This window comes from Carettochelys insculpta, chromosome 3 (assembly GCF_033958435.1).
Source record: "Carettochelys insculpta isolate YL-2023 chromosome 3, ASM3395843v1, whole genome shotgun sequence".
In the NCBI taxonomy this organism is placed as follows: domain Eukaryota; kingdom Metazoa; phylum Chordata; order Testudines; family Carettochelyidae; genus Carettochelys; species Carettochelys insculpta.
This window is the reverse complement of record NC_134139.1, coordinates 27,048,527-27,075,214: the sequence shown is the minus strand read 5'-3', so window position 1 is coordinate 27,075,214 and position 26,688 is coordinate 27,048,527. Positions and strand designations below refer to the sequence as shown.

The 26,688-nt window shown below is 41.8% G+C and overlaps 1 protein-coding gene across 3 annotated transcripts in view; it reads left to right on the top strand.

Annotated features, from left to right (window-relative positions):
• The window catches only part of SPTBN1 (spectrin beta, non-erythrocytic 1), a 222,633-nt gene that overhangs the window by 55,455 nt on the left and 140,490 nt on the right, over window positions 1-26,688 (top strand). For all 3 annotated transcript variants that reach the window (XM_074989512.1, XM_074989511.1, XM_074989513.1), the window contains one exon: window positions 12,836-13,032. In XM_074989512.1, coding sequence (XP_074845613.1) covers window positions 12,885-13,032 — 148 coding nt within the window. In that variant the 5' untranslated portion in view covers window positions 12,836-12,884. The remainder of the gene's footprint in view (window positions 1-12,835; window positions 13,033-26,688) is intronic.

The window sequence follows — 26,688 nt, the reverse complement described above, 5'->3', positions numbered from 1 at the left end:
ACGGGTTGTGGTCCTAAATGTTTAATTTTTTAAAGTTGACTGTAGTATTTTATTAATATTGTTTTTAAATTAATGTAGATCATTTTACAGCCTCAACTTTCTTCTAAAGTTGCCTCCAAATAATTTGGGGTCAGTCAATTTACAGGAATCTGGCAGAAGTTGAAGCCAGTCTGTGAGAGTACCATGTTGTAGAAACAAACCCAGCATATGTTTTTTTCTTCTTGGATGAAGGGAACTGAATATTACTTAGTATAAATATAAAGTCTAATTACTATACAACTGTTCTTTTTTAAAAATTAACAATAATGAAGAAAATGTATTGCTGAGAACTAGACTGACAACCAGAGAGACAGATGTCCTTTATCCATCAACACAAGAGGAAAAGTATGAGCAACATAAATGTAAGCTTCCTCCTGTCACCCTACATGGACTGCCTGTAAAGAAGAGAGCATAGTTCAGCCGCTATGCATATTCAAACCTTGGCCTCTCTGAGGAGACCATCAGCAAGAATATCAGTTGTGATATTGGTTGCTGTGTCATTTACATCTTGCAGTTAAGAAATGGATGGAGACCACCAGATGCATGATACCAGTTCTTGGTCACAGTCCACTTTTTCCACATATATTCTGGTAACCTAGGCTACCTCTACACTACTTCAAAACAAAAAGCAGTCAAGTAGCGCTTTAAAGACTAGCAAAATAGTTTATTAGGTGAGCTTTCGTGGGACAGACCACTTCTTCAGACCATAGCCAGACCAGAACAGATTCAATATTTAAGGCAGAAAGATGACGTCTGTCTGGATCTGGGCGAGTTTTTTCATGTAGTTGATGGATCTCCGTTCCAAACAGATAAATGTAGTGCCTTGCATGCTGAATAGTAACAGAGAGGAAGCCGTGCTAGTCTATACACTATCAAAACAAAAAGCAGTCAAGTAGCACTTTAAAGACTAGCAAAATAGTTTATTAGGTGAGCTTTCATGGAACAGACCCACTTCTTCAGACCATAGCCAGACCAGAACAGACTCAATATTTAAGGCAGAAAGATGATGTCTGTCTGAAAAACCTTGCCCAAATCCAGAGAGACATCATCTTTCTGCCTTAAATATTGAGTCTGTTCTGGTCTGGCTGTGGTCTGAAGAAGTGGGTCCCACGAAAGGTCACCTAATAAACTATTTTGCTAGTCTTTAAAGTGCTACTTGACTGCTTTTTGTTTTGATAGTGTATAGACTAGCACGGCTTCCTCTCTGTTACCACTTCAAAAGAATTCCTTCTGGATGATCTCTTCCAAATAAGGAATCTGCTCTTTCAAAAGAGAGCATCCACACAGCCCTCTCTCTTTCAAAAGAACAAGCCAGGGATTGAAAAATCCAGTGCAATGAGGACTACTGTTTCGGAAAAAAAGGGAGCGTCTACGCACCTTTTCTTTTGAGAGATGTTTTCGAAAGAAGGCGCTTTTCCTGAAACAGGAGTGGAAGAGTGCTTTTGAAAGGAGAGCCATGTTCTTCCAATTTAATTTCAAAAGAATGCTTTGTGTATGTAGACGCTCCGCTGGAAATTTCAAAAGAGGTCCTTCTTTCAAAAAATATTTCAAAAGAAATTAGTGGTGTAGACAGAGCCCTGGAGGTGGGTATTTTTGTATTTCTTTACCTGTCCTCTGAGCCATCCAGTCCCACCTAGTTTATTGTAAAAATGTCAGGTAATTAAAAGAGGGTGAGTAATGCATTAGTCAGGGAAAGGACAGTTTACATAAGTAATGAGACCATTTGGGAGGGTTGTTCAAAGATAGTTACTTGAATCATAAAATCTCTTGATAATCCCTGGGAAATAAGAGTAACTTGAAACTGACTGTATTGCTTAGGACATTTTATATAGCAATAATAACACTTTAAAATAAATGTTATTTAGTTACAATAAATACAAGTATTAGTAAGTGAATCCAGATGTGGTTATGACAGAATTAATATAACTGTAATTTTATCCTATTAAACGCAAGAGTGTAATTCACTGAATAATCAATGAGCTTTTTTAATTAATTCTTCAGACGATCTGAATAAAATTATTTCTTGTTAACTGATAAATGCATCAGAATCCATATATTTATTGGAATAAATACAGAGGTGCTACTCTTTGGAAATTGCCTTTGGAATCTGTGTGAGAAAAATGCTTTTCTGGTAATTAGTATCAGGGGGTAGCTGAGTTAGTCTGTATCTTCAAAAACAGCAAGAAGTCCTGTGGCACCTCATAGACTAACATATTTTGGAGCATAAGCTTTTGTGGGCAAAGACCCACTTTGTGAGATGCTTGAGTGGGGGAGTTTCTTGACTGAGACTCTCTCTTTAAACCCTTCTCTGAACTCCCGCCCCCAACTCATGCATCTGACAAAGTGGGTCTTTGCCCACGGAAGCTTATGCTCCAAAATATTTGTTAGTGTGTAAGGTGTCACAGGACTTCTTGGTGGTTTTTTTTTTTTTTTTTTGTAATTGATTCTTTTAAAGAATCACTTAAAGTCTTTTTGCAGGTAATGTTAAGAAGAGAGAATCTCTTGTTATTTTAAGGACTACTTTGAAATTAAAGGGCTTGATCCATAACTTTGTGTATGCTGGAGTGGATGCCCCTTGTAACATTGGGTCATAAACTGATGAATATTGGGTCATTAGCTGATAATTATACAAAACCATTTGTTACTAATCACAAGCAGAGCTCCATGTTTCAGGCCTCCATGGTGTACTGTACCATGTCTGTGGGATTTACTTAGTTTGCCATCACACTGATTTTAGTTATGGACTCTGACACTTGTAAAGACAACATTTTGCTTTATGTCTGGTACAGATGGGTCTTGCTTTGGTGTACAAAGTACAGTATACATGTTTGTGAATGTCAGAGCATTTTAAATGCACAATGCTGTATACATTTTGTGAATGAAGTCAGTTTATAATTTTAAAAAAACTTGATTGAATTTTCCAAACACACGTGTTTTTCTTGTAATTTTACTATTGGGGAAAATGTCTGGTTTTGTTACTTCTTAATTGATACATTTGATTACAGCTAAGACATTAGCAGGCATATGCACAATAATTTTTTATTATTAAAGATGGGGAAGGACTTCTTATTTAAAGCTCCTCCCAAAAATTCCTGTGGAAGGGTGATTTAAAATGTCTTTATTTATCTTGCATACACAGTTATTATTCCAGTTTGGGTCAATAAATTGCTAATGTAACTGCTAAAAGAGGTGAGATTGAATACTTGAGGATGAAATCCTTACCATTAAAAGCAATGACAAAACTCCCATTGGTTTTAGTAGGTCTAAGAGTTCATCCTTGGTTTCTCCTACTTTATCTCTAAGGCTTTGGTGTGCAAGGCCTCAGCATGGGAATACGGAGGGTGCAAGGAGTAAGAGGTCTTCCATTTCCTAAACCTGTGTCTGGGTCCGATACAATCTGCCTCTGTTATTTACTTTCCAGTGTACACTCTGCAAACACATAGTATTAGTATGAAAATAAATCCTGAAATTCCAACATCTAGTGACTCTTATTTTCAATGTCTATACTTCTGTCATGTTCTGTTAGTGTAAATACAACATATCCTTAGAATTCTGTGTATTCAGTCACTCACTATGTATGACACCTGAACTTGATATTCTATTCAATATGTGTTGCATTACTTGGTATTTAATCTCAAAGCCAGGATGTTTGTTTGTTTGCATTTTTTGCATTAAATCTTTCCTCTGTCAAAAGTTCATTTTAGTATGTGTCATACAATGTATAGTGTATTTCTTGCAAGTGTTTTAGTGGGCAATTCGCACATGACTAGAGACTGCTGGTGTAAGCTAATGATAAACAAAACAAGTGGCTCCTGCTTTGTGCTGACTATATACTTCAGTTGAGCAAATTTGCACTCACAAAGATCTTGCTGAAATCAGCAAGCACAGGATAACAGAGGAAGTAAAATTAGTGAGCAGAACTTCAGTGAAAGTAGCGTGCTGTCACTGAAAGACATATTTTAAATCTTTTCAGCATACTTCTGTGATGTATTTAGAGAGTATTATAAACAGTAGATCATGTTTTAAGTAATTAATGGTGATCACAGATACTTTTGCAATTGTAAAAATATTGTCAAACGTTTTTCTCCCATATTATATTTATTTGGCTTACAGGTACTTTGTACTGAGTATTTGAGTAGAGATAGGCATAATTTAGGAACATGGTTTAGCATTTTAGCTCAGGAGTGCTACTGAAATTCATTTTCTAGAATAAGAAGCCTGCAAACTTCACCTCAGTCTTATATAAACCTCCCTCTTTCTCCCCCAGTCCCTTGTGGAGCAGCAATGTATCAGGACTGCAGCTGGAAACACACGAAGCTGCAGCCAATATACAAGGAAAAACAGGAGACTTTTTAGCCCTTTTTAGTCAGCAGACACAAATTGATTTCTGAGTAAGATTAAGCCTCCTTGCTCATGACCTTGTGATAAAATACTCAGATATCCAAATATCCAGACACAGGACATACTTTTAGTATGTTTCCAGTCAAAAGGACCTGCCCCGCCATAATCAAAGCAATGTGATTTTTCCACTGGAGAGTTACTTTCAAAGTCCAACAATGAGGCTTCATTTACGTCTCAGGTAAACAAAGCAATCAAGATAACTAGTCCAGAGAAGAGAATGCATCTCTACACCCCTGCAGGGAAGAGAAACTAGATATAAAGTGGGGGAAGAAGCAAACCCCAAATAAGCAATTGAATCAACAGTGTGGGAGGGGAATCCTGACACATGAGAGTTCAAAAACTGTGGCTTAATTTTACCAGAAATCCTGTTAGCCAGCCCAACTCCAGGCAGCTACTCCCCTGCTAGGCTGGGGTGTGTAGGGACACACACAGCCAGGGCTGGGGAGGGTGAAGAACCCTAAGGAGCAGAGGTGAGGTTGGGGGCTGCAGGTGGGCTGAAGTGAGAAAGGCTGAGGAGGTGGGAAGTGAGTCTGTGCTCACAAAAGCTCATGCTCAGTACTTTTCTGTTAGTCTATAAGGTGCCACAGGACCCTTCATTGTTGTTACAGATCCAGACTAACACGGCTACCCCTCCGGTACAGATTGCGGGTTCTGACCAGATGGGGTGAGTGCTAGGAGGGTGAACTGAGGACTGTGAGAGTTAAGAACATAAAGAGTGGCTATTGCTGGGTCAGACCAAAGGTCTGTCTAGCCTAGCATCCCATCTGCCAACCATGGCCAGTTCTAGGTGCCCCAGAGAGGGTGGACTGAAGACGATGATCAAGCAACTTGTCTCCTGCCATCCGTCTACAGCCTTTAACAACCAGAGGCCAGGGATACCATTCCTACCCCCTGGCTAATAGCCTTTTATGGACCTAACCTCCGTGAATTTATCCAGCTCTTCTTTGAACTCCCTTATAGTCCTAGCCTTCACAGCATCCTCCGGCAAGGAGTTCCATAGGTTGACTGTGTGCTGTGTGAAAAAGAACTTTCTTTTATTAGTTTTAAACCTGCTACCCATTAATTTCATTTGATGTCCCCTAGTTCTTATATTATGGGAACAAGTAAATAACTTTTCTTTATTCACCATCTCCAAGGGATGTGAACTGATGGGATAGTGATGATGGGACTGGGGACTGAACTGGAGAAGGGTCAGAAGTGAGCAGGTTGGGTGGGGACAGAACTGAAGAGGGACTGGGAAACAATATTATTTTTGGACATATGTGGCAGTCAGTTTACCAAACAGAGGCAAAAATCATCTTATCCAGTACATGTGGAAGAAAGGGCAACACTAATTGTCCAATGCATGCACCCTGGGGATGGGCAGAGGGAGTTAAAAATCAAGAGAGTAGATGAAAAACACAGTGTACTCTTTAAAAAGTGATGATTTTGGGGCCACTTTTGTGATATTTTGTGGGTAGGGCCTAACTCATGATTGTTTAAAATTGCCACTACTCTTTAGGTAAGTTCTGTGTTTTTATTTAGAGTGGATATCCAGAAATTCCTTAGAAAGTGCTGTGGAAACATCTAGCTGCAGTTCTTATCTCTGTATCTTCAGGTTCCTGGGCTTCTAACTGCAGCTCTGACCTTCCTATGATGCTAGGACTGGAAGCGACCTTGAGGGGTCAGGGAGTCCAGCCCCCTGCCTGGACTAAGTACTGTCTAGATCATCCCTGTTAGGTATTTACACACACATCCTAGAACTGGAAGGGACCTTGGGAGGTCATCTAGTCCACTCCCCTGCTCTCTTGGCAGGAGTAAACACCATCCATGGCATCTGTTTGATGCAATCCCCTAAATGGCTTTCTCAAGGATGGAGCTCACAACTTGAGGTTTAATAGGCCAATACTCAAACCACTGAGCTATCCCTCCTGCTGTCTAACATGAACTTAAATATCTCCAGAGATGGAGATTCCACAACCTCCCTAGGCAATTTATTCCAGCGTTTGACCACCCTGACAGTTTGGACATTAGGAAAAAGTTCCTACCTAAACCTCCCTTGGTGCAGTTTAAGCCCATTGCTTCTTGTTATATCCTCAGAAGCCAAGAAGAGCAAGTTTTCTCCCTCCTCCTTATGACACTCTTTTAGATACTTGAAAAACTGCTATCATGTCCCCCTTTTATCTTCTTTTTTCTAAACTAAACAAGCCCAATTCTTTCAGCCTTTCTTCATAGGTCATATTCTCTAGACCTTTGATCATTCTTGTTGCTCTTTTCTGGACCCTTTCCCATTTTTCCACACCTAGAATATTCACATTAATAACAGCTACTCATTTATGTGGTACTTTGTACTTCAGATGAGATAAGAATCACTCCTTTATACACAACATTTTAAGCTGAACTGCTGCTCACTACTATTGATGCAAAGGGTGTATTTATTGCACTAAAATCTTCAGAGATAGTTTTTGTCCTTCAAGCAGGGCAACAGCATTAAGGGCCTTGAACCAGTCCACATCCCGCTGTATGTGTACTAACAGAACATCTTCAACCTAGTTCCAGAATGCTTGGAAAACATGACCCAGGAGCATGACTTTGGGTCCCAGAAATGTATCAACTGTAAAGAAGTTTTTTTTAAAGTCTCAAATGGCTTTCAGTGACATGGAGTTAGGCTCTGCCACTTGAAAGCTCAGCAATATCTTTATATAAATACTACATTCTCAAAATTTAAGGGAGTGCTCAACAGTTGAAATTAGTATCTTAAGATAGTAACAGAGAGATAGCCGTGTTAGTCTGTATACTATCAAAACAAAAAACACTACAGACAACCTCTAACCTTATGAGGATTCTCACTAGCAACCACAGGCTACACCACAATAATAAAAATCCTGGAACTTTTCCTTGCAACAAGCCCCTTTGCCAACTTTGTCCACATAACTATACTGGAGATACCATCACTGGACCTAATCAAGTTAATTACAGAATCATTGGCACATTTCTCCTGTTCCTCAACTAACCTCCTATATGCCATCCTGCACCAACAATGCCCTGTTTTGATATGTGTGATTTAGACTGAAGGTATGGCCTCCTCCTGTAAATACAGATGATACAGAAACAGATGAACTCATTGGCTTATGTGTGCCTATGGGAAATTAGTACATAAGCAGGTTCAGTCTTTAAGCTTCACTAATTTCATTTTTCATTCTGAATTAATACTTCTCAAAAAAGTACATATGAAGCTTTCTGGAAAAGAGTTATTCTTATTTGCCCAGAAGGGCCGTGTCTACACGAGCCCCAAACTTCGAAATGGCCAGGCAAATGACCATTTCGAAGTTTACTAATGAAGCGCTGAAATGCATATTCAGCGCTTCATTAGCATGCGGGCGGCCGCAGCGCTTCGAAATTGACGCGGCTTGCTGCCACGCGTCTCGTCCAGACGGGGCTCCTTTTTGAAAGGACCCCACCTACTTCGAAGTCCTCTTATTCCCATCAGCTCATGGGAATAAGGGGACTTCGAAGTAGGCGGGGTCCTTTCGAAAAGGAGCCCCGTCTGGACGAGACGTGCGGCAGCAAGCCGCATCAATTTCGAAGCGCCGCGGCCGCCCGCATGCTAATGAAGCGCTGAATATGCATTTCAGCGCTTCATTAGTAAACTTCAAAATGGTCATTTGCCTGGCCATTTCGAAGTTTGGGGCTCGTGTAGACGTAGCCAAGGAGTGTTGTAAGTTACACTGCACATTTCAGATCAAAGACACCTGTAATTTTGCAGTTCAGACCTGGTCTAAATTGATGCTGTGTAAAGAGTTTGGGGCCTGATTCTGATCACTGTTAGTCTGGTTTTACACCTGTATAACTCCACTGACTTCAGTGGAGTTATTCCTGATTTGTGCCCATATATAGACCTGACAAAAGCATATTGAAATCAATGGGAATTTAAAGGCCTGATCTAGAGCCTAAGTGACATATGATTCAGTACCATAATGTGACTGCAGAAATGTTCTTGCCATGTACTGTGAGATCAAAGCGTAATGTTTTTTCTCCCTTTTCTGTTTGTTGATGTTGACAAAAATGTTAATTTGCTCAGTGTGGAGAAAATCTATTGCAGAGTTTTCTATTAGAAAGTGTTGGCCCCAAAAGGTAAAATTAAATGAGGATATATGATTTCTAAAAGGCCCTCCCAGAACAGCTTGTTTCATATTCTTTCATCTGTTGGCAGCTTAAAATAACAGAACTGATTCCTTCCCACATTTTGTAAAGGTCACATAGCTGACAAACATGCTCCAGTAATAGTATCTTAAATAAGCATTGGCCATCTCTGTGTAAAATAGGGGACTGATTGCTAAGCAAAGCAATCCCCTTTGGTGGAAATCTCCAGGGACTGGTGTGGAGAAATTAACCACGCTTTTTTGTCCAAGGATAGTTGGATGGAAAAGCAAGTACATCTCATTCAGAGAACGGTAAAGTTCAATTTGTGATCCCATTAGATGGATTTTTATCAGCCGCAGAATGTATAATGCTGTTGTAATAAACCTGGATTCCAGAAAAAACGCCCATGTACACTTTCAAATATGTGTAGCAACAGCTTCTGTAACCTGAATTCAAGGCAGGGTATAATAGTGGTTTGCTGTGGTTGCTGTGCTCTTGTATTCCATTTCCATTTGTCAGCAGGTGGTGCCAGAGAGCTAGGCCAAACCCAGAGATCTTCTCTTTAATTGCTTTTGCTTCATCCTTAGATTATTCAAGGAGATTTTGGTTGCTGTACTGTTCATTGGCTGCAGGTTTCACACACTTCATTAATGACCGATGTGCTATTTGGGGCCCTTATTTTGTGCTAATGATTTAGCAATAAAGATAGACACCCTCTAACTTTGTCATGTTTCTCTGTAGAACTAATCATAAGTAAACATTCAGATGTCTAACGATGCTTTTGTTCTGGCAAGATAGCCTTATACATGCATTTCATTGATCTAACCAAAGTGTTTGACTCAATCAGTCATAGTGCCCTGTGCACGATCCTCTCAAAGATTGGCTACAACAAATATTCATTAGCATTTTGAGGCTGCTTCATGACATGACTGCCACAGAACTGAGCAACAATGGATTGCAAAGCAACTCCTTTGAGGTCAAAACAGACGTCAAACAAGGCTGTGTCATTGCCTCATCGTTCTTCTCCATCTTTATTGCCATGACCCTTCACTTCATTAGTGGCAAGCTTCCAGATAGCGTGAAGATTGTCTATAGAATGAATGGGAAACTTTTCAATCTCGAGACTGAAGGCAAAAAGCAAAGTCTCCACAACCTCGATCATGGAGCTCCAATATGCAGATGACAACATGGTTTCTGCTCTTTCTCCTGGAGCCCTTCACGCCATCTAAAGGGCCTTTGCAGAAGCATGCAAGAATCTCAACCTCTCACTGAACATCAAAAAGAACAAGGTGCTCCACCAACCTTTCCCGACTCGACAATCTCATGTACCATCTCTGGAGAGCTGCTGGAAAATGTGGATCACCTCCTATACCTTGGAAGTCATCTTTCCACTAAAGTTGACATTGATGCAGAAATCCAGCATTGTCTGAGCTGTGCAAGCTCTGCTTTCGTCTGTCTGAGACAAAGGGTCTTTGAAAACTGAGACATCTATGCTAAGACAAAGCTCCTTGTATAACATGCAGCATAACGCTACTGTACGCATGAAAAACCTGAACAGCAGACAAGTGACATTTGAAGGCACTTGAACAATAATCATCAATACAGTCTCAGGAGAATCCTAAGTATCTTTTGGGAGGATAGGTGCACAAACACTTGTGTCCTGGAAGAGTTGAACATGACCAGTGTTGAAGCAATTATCGTTCACCAATAACTCTGTTGGACCAGTCACTTGGTTCAGATGTATGATCAGTGCTTTCCAAAACAGATTCTGTTTTCCAAGTTGAAGGAAGGTCAGAGGAGCATTGGGGGCTGGAGGAAGTGATACCGGGACATGCTGAAGGCTCACGTGAAAAAGTGCAGCAATGTTGTTGACACTTGGGAGAACCTAGCCCAAGACCATCCCCAGTGGAGAGCTGTAATCCTTGAGGGTGTGGCACAATCTGAGAGATCCCACCACAGTGCAGATGAGGAGAGGCAGAGGAGAAGAAAAAAAAGCAGCAACATCTGTGCCACACCCCTCCAACAGCTACCAAGACCTGTCTCATCTGTGATAAAATCTGTGGCTCCAGAATTGGGCTGATCAGCTGTCAAGGGACTCACAAATAGGAGGGTAACATGAAGATGTCCTACTCATTACTGAGTGACTGCTGAGAGAGAGAGAGAGAGAGAGAGATGGCGTGATAGCCTTTAAAGTATTGGGCCTGATTGCGTAATCCCTACTGTAGCCTATTGAAGTTAATATCCAATATCTGAGAAAGGACTGCAGGCCTCATCTCAGAATCAGTTTGCTATTTAATTTTGTACTGTTCTAATAACCCATCTTGTAGCATAGAATTTTTGAAAGGGAGGGGACTCACACACATCAATTAAATTTGTTTTTTTAATTCTGTTGATATTTTCTTTCACTGGGTAGTACATACTTCCCTGTACTCTAACTCTCTTTTTCAGATTTTTATTAGTATAGATATTATCAGTTTTGTTGCTTTGTGAAAGGAAATGAGACTTTTATATTTACTTTTCATCTTTTATATATTTATTCAATTGGTGGCTTACAGTGGACATTTTGGACTCCATTCATTACAAATATTCAGCCCACATATGCATGGTTCACTTGTAACTGCACTTTTCCCTAGCAAAGTATGGTACTTTTTTTCCCCTAATCAAGAGCAGAGGTTTCACCTGCTTCTCCCTAGAGATACAAGGCAGCACAGCCACAGAAAGGGATAAAATGAGAAGTAAGAACCTGTCTGTATCCCTGCATAGTCTCTCTGGGCCATAGGTTTGGGTTTGCAAGGGTAAACACTTACTGCTTACTCAGGACTCTAGACCAAGTATAGATGGTCAGGGGAGCGGGTGGAGACTGGAGTTAATCCGCACAATAGTCTGGCTCCAGACACAAGGTGGGTAATAAATATGCTGTTGGTATAGTAGCAATAGAAAATGATGCCACCTCTCTGCTGCATCATGTGTCAGAGGGGCTGATTTCTTCCCGGCACTGTTCTTGTGATGGCATCAGTGATCTTGTGTTAGAAATGTGTTGCAGAGCGGAAGTGCTTGTAAAATTCTTCAAGGTCCTTGAATGGAAAACAGTATAGATGTGCTAGCTAGGGGTCTCAGTTTTTTTCAGTGGCCTCTGACTGAGGCCATCAGCTCTTGCTGGTAGGCTACTCTAGCAATTTTTCTTAAAATATTTAATTAACTTTAGGAAAAATAAATATGCTCATATATGTATCCAAATCATAATTTATTTGTGTGGGGGTTTATTTGCAGACTTAGCTATAAAAATATTGTACAGTTGTCTCTATTCTTTAGTGGCCCTAACAAGAATAGAAGCAAATAATATGGTTTTCATTCTTGTCTTTTGTTATTGTTGCTATTTCTTTTCATCATCATCAACAGCCATGGGCTCAACACCTGTTGGTGTTTTGCTTTTTTTTTTTAAAGACTTGCTAACTAGAAAGTCTCTTTCTGTGACAAGTGGCATTTTTACGTTTGTTTCCCCTGCACTGTGCAGGAGGCTGTGGCTGTGAGGAAAAGTCCCTGCTGGCTGAATGCAAGTACGGTGCATTTGAGAAAGGCAACATGTAAAGACTGGTATGCTGCCATTTTGTTGCTGAAATAATTACCAGGATATGGTGATAAATGTTTTTCACTTAGTGGGATTCCAGGTAAATTCCTACTGCTAGTCATTTGATCGTACTTTACATATGCAGAAGGAAATGTCTCTTTATCCTTATGTTAAATATTCCTGCTTTTAAAATACTCATCTACTGCTTGCAAAAGTTTGTTTTTAACGTTAGAGGAGAATCTGGGCTTTTTTGGAAATGTGTTAAGGTCTTTTCTTGCACATTATGTTTCTGCAGCTAACTCATCTAGAGTTAACGTTTTACAGTTAGTTTTCACAGGTGTTAAATGCAAACAAATTCCTTTTGAAAATTAAAATTATTAAAATATCTAATTGTGTCATTTAGCATGTTCTGTTCCATTTGTTAGTCTATAAGGTGCCACAGGACCCCTTGTTGCTTTTTCATTCCATTTGTTGTGAGCCATTATGACCGTATTTATTTTTCACTGGTGGTAAATGTTATTCAGTGGATTTCAGGAAGAGTGGTAGGCTAAGACTTCTCAGTTATATTGAAGCTGTTTCTCCAGATTATCAAGAGGAAGCCAGTGACTTTTTCACCCCAAAAGTCTTGAGTTTTAATCTTGTTGCCTCTTTTCAATGTATGTGTATATTTTTAAGACACCTCGCTATTTTTTTTCCTTTCTACAGAGCTGTTTAAGAAGAAGCTAATGCTAAGGATACCTTAAGAAGGTACAAGATGACGACAACAGTAGCAACAGACTATGACAACATTGAAATCCAACAGCAATACAGTGATGTGAACAATCGCTGGGATGTCGATGACTGGGACAATGAAAATAGTTCTGCACGACTGTTTGAGCGATCTCGTATTAAGGCCTTAGCTGGTAAGCACTCCAGTAATTAGGACTCAGTGCAGGTCAATAAAAAAACAAGATTTCCATTCAGTAGAAATCTGATGTGTGAAAGTGACTTATTGCTTGATGTGACATCCCAAGGTTTTAAAAATAATCCCTCCTTGAATTGTGCGTGTATTTGTCCTTGTTAAAAGCATGAGAAAACCAAAGTCCAAGAGTCAGAACTCTTCTATAATTGAAGTAGACGGCCTTATTTATTTCATATGTATTAACCTGGAAGGACAATACTACCAGCGTAGGGCCTTTGTCACACATCTCAGCAGTGGATCTCATGTGGAACTACAATCATTCTTTGGCGAATGTGAACCAGACCCACAGCTTAATTTGTAATGAAAGAGGTGCTGAGGCTCAAGCAATTTTTTTTTACTTTCATAACTAATGCAGCAAGCCCTGGGGTGCCTGGCAATGACATGCCAAGCCTGGAGGTCATAAGGCTCAGCTCTGGCAAGTTCTAGCTCAAATAAAGTACAGAGCAGGCCTGCTTCAGACGAGCTTGCCCTCAAAATCAGCCTGTAAAAACTACAGTGGAAGCCATGCAAATGCCTGCTAGCCTGAGGAATAGGAGATTGAGATGCAGACTGTATAACTGGCATACTGAGGGCCAAATTCTCTTACACCCATTTAAGTTGCTTGATTTCAGCGATGCTGCATGGAAGCAGCTGTAGATAGGTTTTGGCCTTCTGTGTATTGTCTTGGACTTTAAAGTGTTAGATGATACCAAAGCTCAATGTTTATAGTCTCTGCTTTTGATCACTAATGATTAATATTTTTTATGGTTTCCCATTTCCTCAGTATTGATGGCTTAACGGGGATAAATTTAGTACTGGACTAAATTTGAAGAGCTCATGCACTGTACTGTACTTGGAACAATTTAAATAAGTTAGTCTGCTATAACTCTGCACCTGTACAGCAGGCTGTGAGTAGCTTCTTTTTGGCCCAGTCTGACCTATTTGCTGCCTTATTATGTCTGTACAAAAAGAATCAATGAAGAGGCTCCTTAATTCACCTTAACACTAGTAAGTGCCTCGTTCATTTCCCACTGTAGCCATGGGTGTGCCTTAATACCCTGCTGTGGTTTAAAGTTCCTTTCCCAGAGTCTGAAAGTGAAAGTTCACAGGCAGCCTATGTCAGTTTCCCAGAATGATTTGAATTCTTTGGAAAGGAGGGACTAAACTTGTCCACACCAGTGTGATTATTTGGCTAGATTATGTTGTCTGTTGAATATTATATATACACTTTTCAAGAAGGTGACACATGTATACACTTGATATTTTTAAAGTGTTATACACATAATCACCTAATAAATCATTTTGTTAGTCTTCAAAGTGTTACATGACTGCTGTTTTGTTTTGTTACACCAAACATTGTTGAAACAGAAGGGTTTTATCCATTCTTCACAGGATACTTTAATGAGTGTATGAACTAGTCCTGCAACTCAAAATAAGCAGTGTACACAGGCACACAAGTTATAGTTTTGAGAAAGATGGGCTTACTGCTTAAAAACAAGACAAAAGACGGCAAAATTATCTTGTCAGTTACACCAATATCAATCAAGAGTAGCTCCACTGAAATGGGTGGAATTATTCCGGATTTAGGTTGAAGTGGCTAATAACAGTTTTGATTCAATTTGTTTATATAACAGGACACAGCAGGTTCTGTTAGCCAGAGGCCAGGCAAAGAGTGTGGTAGTAATGGCCTTCTTACATTAAAATTCTTATTGCCTTTTTGAATGAACTGTTATGAAATGTCACTCTTAACCATTGTGATTTACATTTTAAAAGGTAGTTAGACTCTGGTGGATTATATACCTGTCCTTCTCATCTAGACTATAACTTCAGACTAAATTTAGAGCAATGTTCTGACTCGCTGCTAAGGAAATAAGTCTAGAAATCAAAACTGCTTCAGAGACATCCATCAGATGGTGATCTTCACTGTTCAAAAATTTGGTTGCATAGTTTAATTATTTTGATTCATAGTCCTATAATGTACAAGACAGCCAGTAACAATAATTTCCAGATCCTAAAGAATTTGAAGGACAGTATAACTTGCACTGGTTCACAGTTTCTTCTTTTGGAGAAATACTATATTTTGAGGCTTTCATGGTAAATAGTAAGTTCTGACAAAGATATAAAATTATCTAAATAATAGTTTCTAAAATATGTGTTGTTTCCTTTATAATTACATAATGATCATTACGCAAACTGTTTTTTTAACTATTTTTTCTTTTTGTTTAAAGGCATGTGATTATTGCATATTAATGGTTGCATATTAGCCAAGTATGTTTGAGTAGCAAACCTAACTATGTCATGGCCCCTTAGCTCTGAGGTACTGTACTGCAGTGTAAAATTTATGCATTCTGTAAATCATTTCCTGGATCACATGGTAGCATGTCCACATTCCTGACCTCTGAACAAAATACCTCAGTAATGTGGGATATACTTGTGAGCTGGAAAAAAGGCTTAAAATGTGCTGAGGTTTCTGGTCATTTGGTTAGAAGAACAATTACAACTACAACATTGATAATGCCTTAAAATATTTTATTTATAACATTTACATTGGCAAGGTATAGAGTTGAATCCTGCAGGGTACTGCATGCCCTCACCTCACCTGTTGAAGTCAATGAGAATTAAGGGCTCACATCACCTTGATGTTTCCAAGTATTGTGCAATATCAGGCTTAGAGCTGGGTGATAGGAATGTGAAATAGTCCATGAACTAATAAAGGCCAGATATTGCAGCTCTTAGGGCAGGTCTACACTATCCTGGAATATTGACCCACTCAGGGTCGATCTTCCGGGGTTCAGTTTTGCATGTCTACTAGAGACACACTCACTCGACCTCTCAGGGGTTGCAGTCAATCCCTGTACTCCTCGCAAGACACGAGAGTTTCTCCTGTTGACCTTCCCCAGTACAGATAGCCAAGTTAGCTGAGCGCAGATACATTGATCTTGGCTGTGGAATTGCCAGATTGGGTGTGTTGTACAGGAAGTCAGACTAGATAATCATTGTAGTTCCTTCTGGCCTTGCAATCCACAAATCTGTAAAACTGACCGTTAGGTTTGACACTGCCCTCCAAGAAATGCATTAGATTAAATTTAGGAAGCGCTTTTTTATGTCAAAATTTCAAGTCAAATTTAACATCAGATTAGTGAGAATCTATAGTCTCTCCACCTCCCCTACGTATTGAAGTGTCAGTCAGGTAAAACCTTAAAATCACAGCCTTCTAGAATAGGACCTATAGCACAAGGATACATGAAAAGGGTAGTTTTATTCAGCATTCCATAAATGGACAATGTCTTTCATTTCCATTCTAGAAAAATAGAGCACGTGGCTCAGTTTTGCTGTTAAGAATGGCTTCTCTTCTAAAAGAGGGGTTCTCAGACTCTGAGCTGGGACCCCAAAGTAAGTCCAGAGCCTATTTTAAAGGGGTCACCAAGATTGGCTTAGACTTGCTGAGGCCCAGGGCCATGGCCTTGCTCCATCGCTTGGGATCAAAGATGAAACCCTTTGGCCCTCAGAGGTGGGGCTCAGGTTACTGGCCCCTGGCTGGGGCTGAAGCTGTAGGGCTTTGGCCTTGGCCTTTGTTTTCCCCATTGGGAGTGGTGGGGCTCAGGCTTTGGTTCCCACACCTGGGGTCTTCAGAGTAACTTTTGTTGTCAGAAGACTGTCACAGTGTAATGAAGATTGAGAACCCCTGTTGTAAAATGATTAGATGGTATGGTTGCTACAGCTGTTTAATACAGATTGGTGAGATAGATCATTACGTCTGTGGCATTTTCTCCTCTCTGTGTACTGCTCTTTATAAAATGCATATTTCCATGTCCCTGTTACCCTGCCCTATCAAAACCGGTCTGTTGGGGATCACAAATCCAGCATTAGTCCCATAGAACAGACCCTGTTTTTTAATATACCCCATAAGCAATGGTAGTAAAGAATGGCACTGCTGCAGGCATTAGAGACCGAACAACCAATGCGTCTGTAGTCAGTGTGAATAATCCTACCATTTCAAGTGCCATCTGTCCATATAGCACATTGTTGTGAAGCAGCATTAAGAAACATATGCCACCTTCAGAACAACCTATTTCTTCACTAGCTGTTAATACAGAATTTACTCGGAGTTTTCATATTTGCTTGCCTAAAGCTATTCTTCACTCCACATTTTACATGTGAACCATTGTTCCTCAGGTTTATCGTAGCAGCAGTGTTCCCTCTAATCGTTTCCATCCATGGGTGGCATAAATTTTGTTAGGTGCACTAAGACGTGTTCATGTGCACCACTGATAGAAACACAGGCTGCCCACCTTGGGTGGCTGTGGGTGTTCTGCTAATCAGCTGGGCAGCACCTGACTCTCTCCTGGGGGGCTGCCCAAGCACTCAGCTTACGGGCAATGCTGTTTAGAAGGTCTGAGACTCAGCTGTAAGAATCAATTGATAGAATCCAAGGCTTTGCCTGCACCGGCAATTGAGGGGAAAACTTTTGTTGTTCACAGGCACTTAAAAAATAACCCTGAATGACAAAGCTTTGCCACAGTAAGAGCTAGTGTAAACAGAGCTTTCCTGGTGACAAAGCAAATGCCGGGTGAGGGAGTTGGAAGTTCTTTTGTCATTTAATATGCTGACAAATAGCATTTACACTGCTGGACATTTAGTGACAGGGTCATGTTGACGTGGTTGTGTCAGTAAAAACTGTAGTGTAGACAAAGCCTGGGAGGTTTGTCTCTTCAGCTTTTTTTTTTAGGGTGTAGCACATGAAATTTGTGCTCTTCCTTCTATGTGGAAATGCATACTTTAGATCCCATGGCTTAATTTTAACAGCGAATGGAACACTGCAAAACTGTTTTCTGGCGATCTGGGAGGATTATGAAGCTCAGCAAGAGAGGGAAATTCCAGGATCAAGAATGCTTCTCTAAAGATACTTAATTCCCAGCCAGGACCATCTCTACCCATTCGCAAAACACACAACTACATGTGCCTATGGGCTCCAGCAGGCCCAATACCCATATCTCCCCACCCTCCAGGCTCAGTGCTGGGGCTCCGGCAGCCCTGGTCTTCTCTTCAGGGGCTCCGGTAATCCCTATCCATGCCCCCCAGCTTAGTGCTGGTCCAGTGACCTCCACACCCCAGCCACCCCACCAGGGGCCAGCCCCCAGCCCCCATTCACTACGTGGTGCTCGCAGGGCTGGAGGGCACAGATGCAGCAGGAAGCATGTTTGCCCACTTCATCTCCGGCATGTGCCCTCTGTCCCAGGCCTGATCCAGTGTTGCCAACTCTCCTGAGCTGGAGGCACCAAAAGCCATTGCAGTAAATGGCACCTGGTCCCTCTGGTCCAGGAGAGTTGGCAGCCCCTTCCCCCGTGTGCAGAATGGCTGCTTGAGGGGTGTGTGGAAGAGAACTGCTAGTACTGAGCTGGGTGGGGCACAAGCAGCGACGGGGATGGCCCTGTCCCCAGCCCACCACCATTCCTACCTAGGGAGTGTTAACGGCCTCATCTGACACTGAATGTCATGATTGTTCATGGGGCCAGAAAAATTCATACTGTGGATGCGCTGGGCAGCGACAAAGTGAGTCTGTCCTGTGTGGGTAGATACGCTGTAGCCTTTGGCCACAGTAGTTCAGCCTGAATTTGGACTGCCCACATTTGTGCTCTGGGGCCCCAAAGACCCTTGTACACTCGTACCCTCATAGTAGAGCCCTTAGTCACCTGGGTAAAGCGCAAATACACAACTCACAATCAAAAGGGGGAAACGCTGAAGTTTTCGTGTCAATTTTCTGTTTACGTGATTTTTTAGGCCTACGCTTGTTTGTCCTGGCTGCCTGTCTAGCACTGGGTCAGCAATCTGCGCCTTCAGAGTCACACGCAGCTCTGTGGCTGCCCCTCTCCCAGTCACTTGAGGGCTGCCACTAAGCCACCAGCACAGCCCTGGGGTGGTGTGGGGATCTCTGCACGAGTATCCTGCCAAGCACCATTCTGGTATCTCTCATGGGCTGGAAATGGGGAACTGTGGTCAATGGGAGCTGTGGGAGGTGGTGCAGGCAGAGCAGGGTGGCACATGGAGCCAGGTGCACTCCAACACCCATCCACAGGGGCACGTTGGCCCTTTCTGAGAGCAGCATGGGGTGGGAAAAGACAGGAAGCCTACCTTAGTCCTGCTGCGCTGCCAACCAGGAGCCATCCTGGGTAAGAGCTGTCCAGCAGGAGGCTGCGTGTCAACCCTCAGCTCACTCCTGTGGCCAGCACCCTACTCCCACTCCTACAACCTGTGCCTCAGCCCTGCCTTCCCCTCCCTGCCCTGCTCCACCTCAGAGCCTGCTACCTGTGTATGTGTTCAAGTAGCTTTGTGTGTGGTGCAACACTTGAAATGTTTTGGGCTAGGACAAAGACAAATGGCCCTTCTTTGAAAGACTGCAGACCCCAGGTCTAACATATCCCGAGTACCAAAGTTTCTGCCCCTTCAGCTTATGAAGTAGTCAGTAAAAATACAATCAAAATAAAGCATTGGGCACAAAATCAGTAAAAAAGAAATATAAAACAGTATTGTAAATTCTGCACCCTTATCAACGCTGACAAGGCTCATTCATAGATTTAAAACATGCTACCAAGATTAACCTCTTCCAACATCTCTTCCGTGGGCCTCTATCAGTGAAGATATCTGGGACCTTAATAAAACTAAATACACTGATTTTAAAAGAAGCATTTAAGGGGAATGGAGCCTGCAGTATAGGGATACTTGTAAATAATATAGAAGCATTCAAGATCTTGCAGGCAAGTGGAGGTCAGGTATAGAGGACATATGAAGGGTTCACTTGATACAAAACAGAAACATAAAACCAACAGTGTTGCATTAGCGGGTGCACCTCTTTCACTGTGTATGCAGCCAGCTGGAATGCTCAGGGCTGCTGAGTACTGAAGATAACCTGAATAAAAAGTACATTTTCTTAGGAATATGCAAATGTGTAGCTATTTTAAATGCTTAACCAACCTACATATTTATGGACTTGATCCTACCATTATCTTTCACATGTAGCCCCATTTTTTCAGTAGCGCTTGAAATGATTGCAGTTCTATAACCCAGGGAAGACAATGGGACTAATCATTTGAGAAAGGATGATTTGCAGCAATCAGGGTTGCAAAACTGGAAACTAGTGGACTCTTGTCTTGGTCCTTCAGAACAGACTCTTTGCTCTTAAAGTGACAAATGTAAACCACTACAGTGTACTTACGCTAGAAGTGCATAACCCACCCAGGAAAGTGGAAAAGAAAGGAAATGCATATAACCCATTTCTGGTTGCTGAGATCCTCACAAGCTTACTTAAAGTCCCGTTCTGCTCATTTCCTCCATTTTTTTCTCTGATATTGTTTATTCCCTAGCTGACAGCACTATGACAGGGCTAACTCTAGCATCAGTTTTCAAAGGCGTTCATTAATTTGGGTGCCCAACTTCAGACACCTGAGGTTTGATTTTTCAGGGTATCTTTCGATCATTGCACCCATTGATTCATTTAGCAGTATGAGTGTTCAACACCTCTGGCGGATGGAAATATAGGACATCTAAAATTAATAGAGCCTTTGAAAATGGAGGCCCCCTAAAACTAAGATGCATTTTATTGCATGCAGAAGCATATCTACAACCATTTGGTGGGTAGCATCCATACAGAAGAGGGGTTTATGTTCTTCCTCTCAGAGCCCAAGCATGTCACTGCTACTTGCTGATCTGAACAGAATGGACTGCGGTCATATCCCATCAGGTGTGTGTTAGCACTGTGCTTTATCAGCAGATTAGCAATGTATAGTTCTTTGTGAGTAAGCCAATATTTTGCCCGTTAATTCTACATTCTGACAACAAAGAGCAATTAAAACTAATTTAGGAATATTTACATTTTATTACACCAGGCTGAGGAAATAATTAGTTCATTTATTCTTCTAGGGGAGGAAACAGGGAGCAAGAATTGGATAGTATCATTTGCTTTGTTGGTTCACGACTGCTTTGTGGCCAGTTAGTAAGGCCAAGTCTAAACTAAAGCCTTTTTCTGGTATAATAATTTCAGTTATGGGCATGCTTTCTCCCCCCCACCCTCGGTGCAACATTTTTGTATGGGCAGAAGCTCTAATGTAACGCATGTCTAGGCTCTGATCTGGATCAACAGGCAGCAGTTGATTCTGCAGGGGTCTGCAACTTAGATCGACAGCCCGTGGTAGTGTTGACAAAGTTGTAGACTCAATTATATTGAGATAAGCAGTTTTGTCAGGATAGCTTATTTTGTGTGGGGAACTCATCTATGCTGTTCCAGTAGGAGCCCCTTCTTGTCACTTTTAAACTATGTCTCCAGCAGGAAAGTTTGTTGTTATAGCTGTAACAGTACAGGTATACCAGGAGATCTTTTCTAGTGTTGATCTGGCATAACACAGGTAGAGCTATCCTTCCAGAATGGCTTTTTAAGCGCGGTAGCCTTGGAACTACTGCCTACTGCAATCAGCATGGCATGGAAGCATAACATGTTCTCGTCCCAAAAATCAGTGATAAAATTTTAGCATCTAGTGTGACATTGAGGGAAGGAGGTTGGCAGAAGAGATAGTTACTTTTTTGTACATCAGGGGCTACCATGCTTGTCCAGACCAGTGGCAAGCACTGCATGTGATAACAGTAGATAACACTTACCCCCAGTCTGTCACTAGTATTTGATTTTAAGTTTTTTGGGATAATTAATAAAACAGGTTGGGAAGCAAGTAGCAGTTTCTTTTGACTTTTTTCACTCCTTCTCCTCCCCTGCCCCCACATTTTAAAAAGTCTTGACAGGCTGGTGCATTGGGAAATTATGTACATGATGTGATTCCCCAGGATACAATCTGAAACAGATACTGCAGTGCCCACTTAACTCTCCAGCAACGTTCCCTCTAATGGTTCCCTTTCATGGGTGAAATAAATTTTGTTATGCGCACTGAGGCCTGTACAGGCAGCATGAGACTCTGTGCTTCCATCTGCCAGTTCTGTGCTGCTCTCAGCCTTAGCTCCCTGCTTCTAAATGTGCCAGAATCGTGCTGCCCTAAGCTTTTAAGGACAACCCAGGAAATTACAGACCAGTCAGCTTAACTTCAGTTCCAGGAAAGATGATGGAGCAAATAGTTAAGGAATCCATCTGCAAACATCTGGAAGATAATAAGGTGATCAGTAGCAGTCAGCATGCATTTGTGAACAAATCAAGTCAAACCAACCCGATAACTTTGTTTGGTAGGATAACAAGCCTTGTGGATGAAGGGGAAGTGGTGGACACAGTATACCTAGACTTTAGTAAAGCATTTGATACAGTATCACAAGACCTTCCTTTCAGTAAGCTAGAGAAATGCAACTATAGATGGTACTATCAGGTGGGTGCATAACTGGGTGGATAACTGTTTACAGGCAGTAGATCTTAATGGTTCATAGTCATGCTGGAAGGGACTAATAAGCAGGGTTCTGCAGGAGTCAGTTTTGGAGTCAGTTCTGTTCAATATTTTCATTGATTATTAGATAATGGCCTAGAGAGTACGCTTATCAAGTTTGCAGGTGATACCAAGCTGGGAGGGGTTGCAAGTGCTTTGGAGGATAGGGTCAGAATTCAAAATGATCTGGACAAACTGGAAAAATGGTCTGAGGAAAATAGGATGAAGTTCAATAAGGACAAATGCAAAGTACTGAGAGGATCAATCAGTTTCACACATACAAAATGGGAAGTGACTTCCTAGGATGGAGTACTGGAGAAAGGGATCTAGGGCTCATAGTGAACCACAAGTTGAATAAGAGTCAGTGTGACACTTGCAGAAAAACCCAAACATCATTCTGGGATGCATTGACAGGACTGTGATGAGCAAGACACAAGAAGTTATTCTTCTACTCTACTCTGCACTGATTGGGCCTCAGCTGAAGTACTGTGTCCGGTTCTGGTACCACATTTTAGGACAGATGTGGAGAAATTAGAGAGGGTCCAAAGAAGAGCAGCTAAAATGACTAAGGGTCATGAAAATATGACCTACGAGAGAAGATTAAAAGAATTGAGTTTGTTTCGTTTGGAAAAGAGAAGACTGAGAGGGGATGTGATAGCAGCTTTTAAGTGTCTAAAAGAAGAAGAAGGAGGGAAAAAATTATTCTCCTCTAGCCACTGATGGTAGGACAAGAAGCAGTCGGCTTAAATTTCAGCACAGGAGGTTTAAGTTGGACATTAGGAAAAATTTCCGATCTGTCAGGGTGGTTAAGTACTGGAATAAATTGCTTAGGGAGGTTGTAGAATCTCCTTCACTGGGGACATTTAAGAATATGTTGGATACATAACAGGGATGATACGGATGGTTCCTAGTCCTGCTGTGAGGGCACGGCACTGTACTTGATAATCTCTTGAGGTCCCTTCTTGTATTCTGTGATTCAGTCCCTGCCCCTATCTGCCCGTGCCATCCTGGCCTCAGTCTTAGCTCCCTGCCTCCAAATGTGCCAGTATCCTTTTTGGCAGCCTGTGTTTCACCAATAGATTTCACAAATAGAAATACATGCTGCCCCCTGCAAGTGGCTGTGGGTACTCTGCTAATCAACTGAGTGCAACTTGATTCTCTCGCTCAGCTTGCAGGGAACAATGTTCTCCAGCCTGGATTCTCTCTCTCTCAGCTTTGCTAGTGACAAGCAGTGAACCCTCCAGACACTGTTAACACAGCAGCATGTGGAGTCCCACACCTAGTGAAACTGCGTGCATGCTCCCTGAGCCTTTCTGGAATCACACAGAGAAAGGTACTAGCCAGTTCCCTCTCAGCTGCCCAGCCTTACACCTCAGAACTGCATCATCTTGCCCTGGTCAGAAGCCTGACCCCTGTAAATGTACTACTTAGTCCACCCCTTCCTCGCTATGGAGAAATCAAACGCTAGTCTTTGTAAACTGAGCTGAGATGTCCCAAGGACTTCAACTGAACACCCTGTTGTAGGTAAAATTTAAAACAGATTTATTGAGTTAGTTCTTAAGGCATTATTTGTGGTAGGCACAGAAGGTCAGACATAGTTACCAAAGAAAAAGAAAGATAACTGTACAGTCCAACTTTAGCCTTGGTCAGCAGTATTTGGACCAAACAGTTTTCTCATCCCTCTGGATGTTTTAGTTCTTAATACACAGGGTTTCCCTTTTAATGCAGGGAGAGGTCCCTTCAGTTGACATATGTCTTCCCAGCATTTTTGTTGCTTCTAGCATAGGTGCAGGAGGAGAAAGGCCCAAGCAGTCCATGTGCCTGGAAAACATTAGCCGAGCCCCAGACATGGGGGACATGAGGGAATTTACTGAGTCCTGGGGTTGAGCAATCGTCCATTGTGTGCTTTTTGAGGAGCCCTCTTACAGTATTGTAAATCCCTTGTTTGGCACTCTCCTGCTCAATAATGGTCATTTATCAGCCCTTTGGGTGGGGATCACCACCCTTCTTATCACTGGGAACTACCAGTAGGAACTCTCAGATTTACGATATGCTTCAGTAATGACCATACAGTAGAATCTCAACTTCATACACACTAATTAGGTGCATATTTGGACAATGCAGTGGGTTGCAGGCAATCTTGCGCGGTATACTGTGTATGAAGTAGATCACAATTATGACAGCTGAATATGGGGGGTCCAGGGTGCTTATCTGAGGTGCAAAGTGTCACATGTGGATCTATCAAACAAACAGTACAAATTATACTATTTTGGGAACAATTTAATTTATCTCATAGAAGAAGCTCCAGGCATGTGTCAGTCTTCTTGCATGAAGAGGGATGAATGTCATGCTTTTATGATTCAGCCAAAGACAGAGTGATCTATAAACTTTGGTGGTTTAGCCAAATGGAAACTTTTCAAAAGTGAACGTCGCGCATCTAAGAAAGAAAAGGAAGTGGCTGAAAAGCTCATTAGTTGTGTAACACAGACCCATCTTTGCACTATAAAAAGGCGTCTGGAAGCTACTGGAAACAGGGTATAAATGTGGAGGATGATAATTTGTATATGAAATTCCCATGAGGTAATAGGGAAGACAGTAAGCCTTTGGAACTGATTCTGTTCCCTTACACAATGGTTCAACTGTTAACTGCATTGACTTCAGTGGAATGATTTTTGATTTACATCACTGTAAGTGGGAAAAGAATAAAGTCATAGGGTTCCTTCGTTAGTGCAGAGCAGTTTTCTCTCATCTTAGTTTTCAGCATCAGCTCATCACCGTGGTATCTGAAGAGAGTAGAGCAGTAGAAAGATGTACTTTTGGCTGTCTGTATTGCCGAGTTAAGTGGGCTCTCGCTTTCTGCATCCATTGGAGCACAGACAGGCTTTTAAAAGCAGTAAAAGAGAACTCAGGCTATTATTTTAGTTCCCTGCACAAATACTTCTGTGGGCCAAGTTGCACCAAGAAAAAGAAAAAAGTGCTTGTGATAAATAAGAAATTTTCATTGAGGACAGCATGGATGCTAGTGCACAGATGCTGGACCTAGGGGTTCTGGAGCTGCTGCAGCACCCCTGACTGGAATAGGATTCTACTATATACAGGGTTCACAGTTTAGTTTAGTGGTTCTCAGCACCCCCACTATAGGAATTATTGTTCTTTGAGTGCTAGTTCACTTGTACTCCAAACAGGTGTGTATGAGTGCCCGGTTCCTGGACATCAAAAACTTTTTTTCTTAGTGGCCTCCGTTGGGTTGACTGGGAAGCCCCCTGGAGCGGTGCCTTTATGGTGCCCCATAGATGATGCTGTTGATGCCACTCCTTCTCTCCATCCATGGCAGCAGTGGAGCTGCGATGACTTAAGGGGATAGACTTTACCTGCAATTGTGTCTGCTCATACAGACTTGGGAGCTCAGTTTGGTGCTCCTCAGGCTCATGTACACCCTCCTTCGCCTTTGAGCCCTTGGCCACATGCTCTATCCTGTACCTTTCATGGAAGGTATCATTCCTAGTGGCCATAACATCAGCTAGATGAGTAGCAGAACTGAGAGCACTGTCTTCAGAACCCCATGTACAACCTTTTATAAGGACAAAATCTAGCTTACAATGCACCCAATGTGGTGTCCCAATTTCACTCAGGCTATGACATTTTCCTCCAGTCTTCCCAAACCTCAGTCCATTACCAGGCATCAGAGGCTGCATTCCCTGGCTCACCACAGTGCTCTAGGATTCTACATGGAGTGCACAAAGCCATTCAGGAAATCATCACAACTGTTTGTAGCAGTCACAGACCTGATGAAGGGTCTCCTGGTCTCATCACAGTGAATTTCTTCATGGATCATGAACTGCATCTGCATCTGTGAGAAGCCAAAATCTCAGCTCCTCCTTTCACTACCCATAACATGAGGGCAGAGGCTTTCTTGACTGCCTTCCTTGCTCAGGTGCCAATACAAGAGAGCTGTTCAGAGGTGACCTGGTTATCTCTTCACACCTTCAACACTCACTACACCATTGATCAGTAGGGTAGGAATGACGCAGCACTCAGTAGAACTGTTCTATCAGCAATTCCTTAACTCCAACCTCACCTCCAGGGAGAGCCTGGCAGTCACCTGATTGGAACTGATGGGAACAAGTGCATCAAGAAAAAAAATGGTTACTCATCTCTCATAACGGTTGTTCTTTGAGTACCATCCATTCCAGTACCCAGCCTGCTTC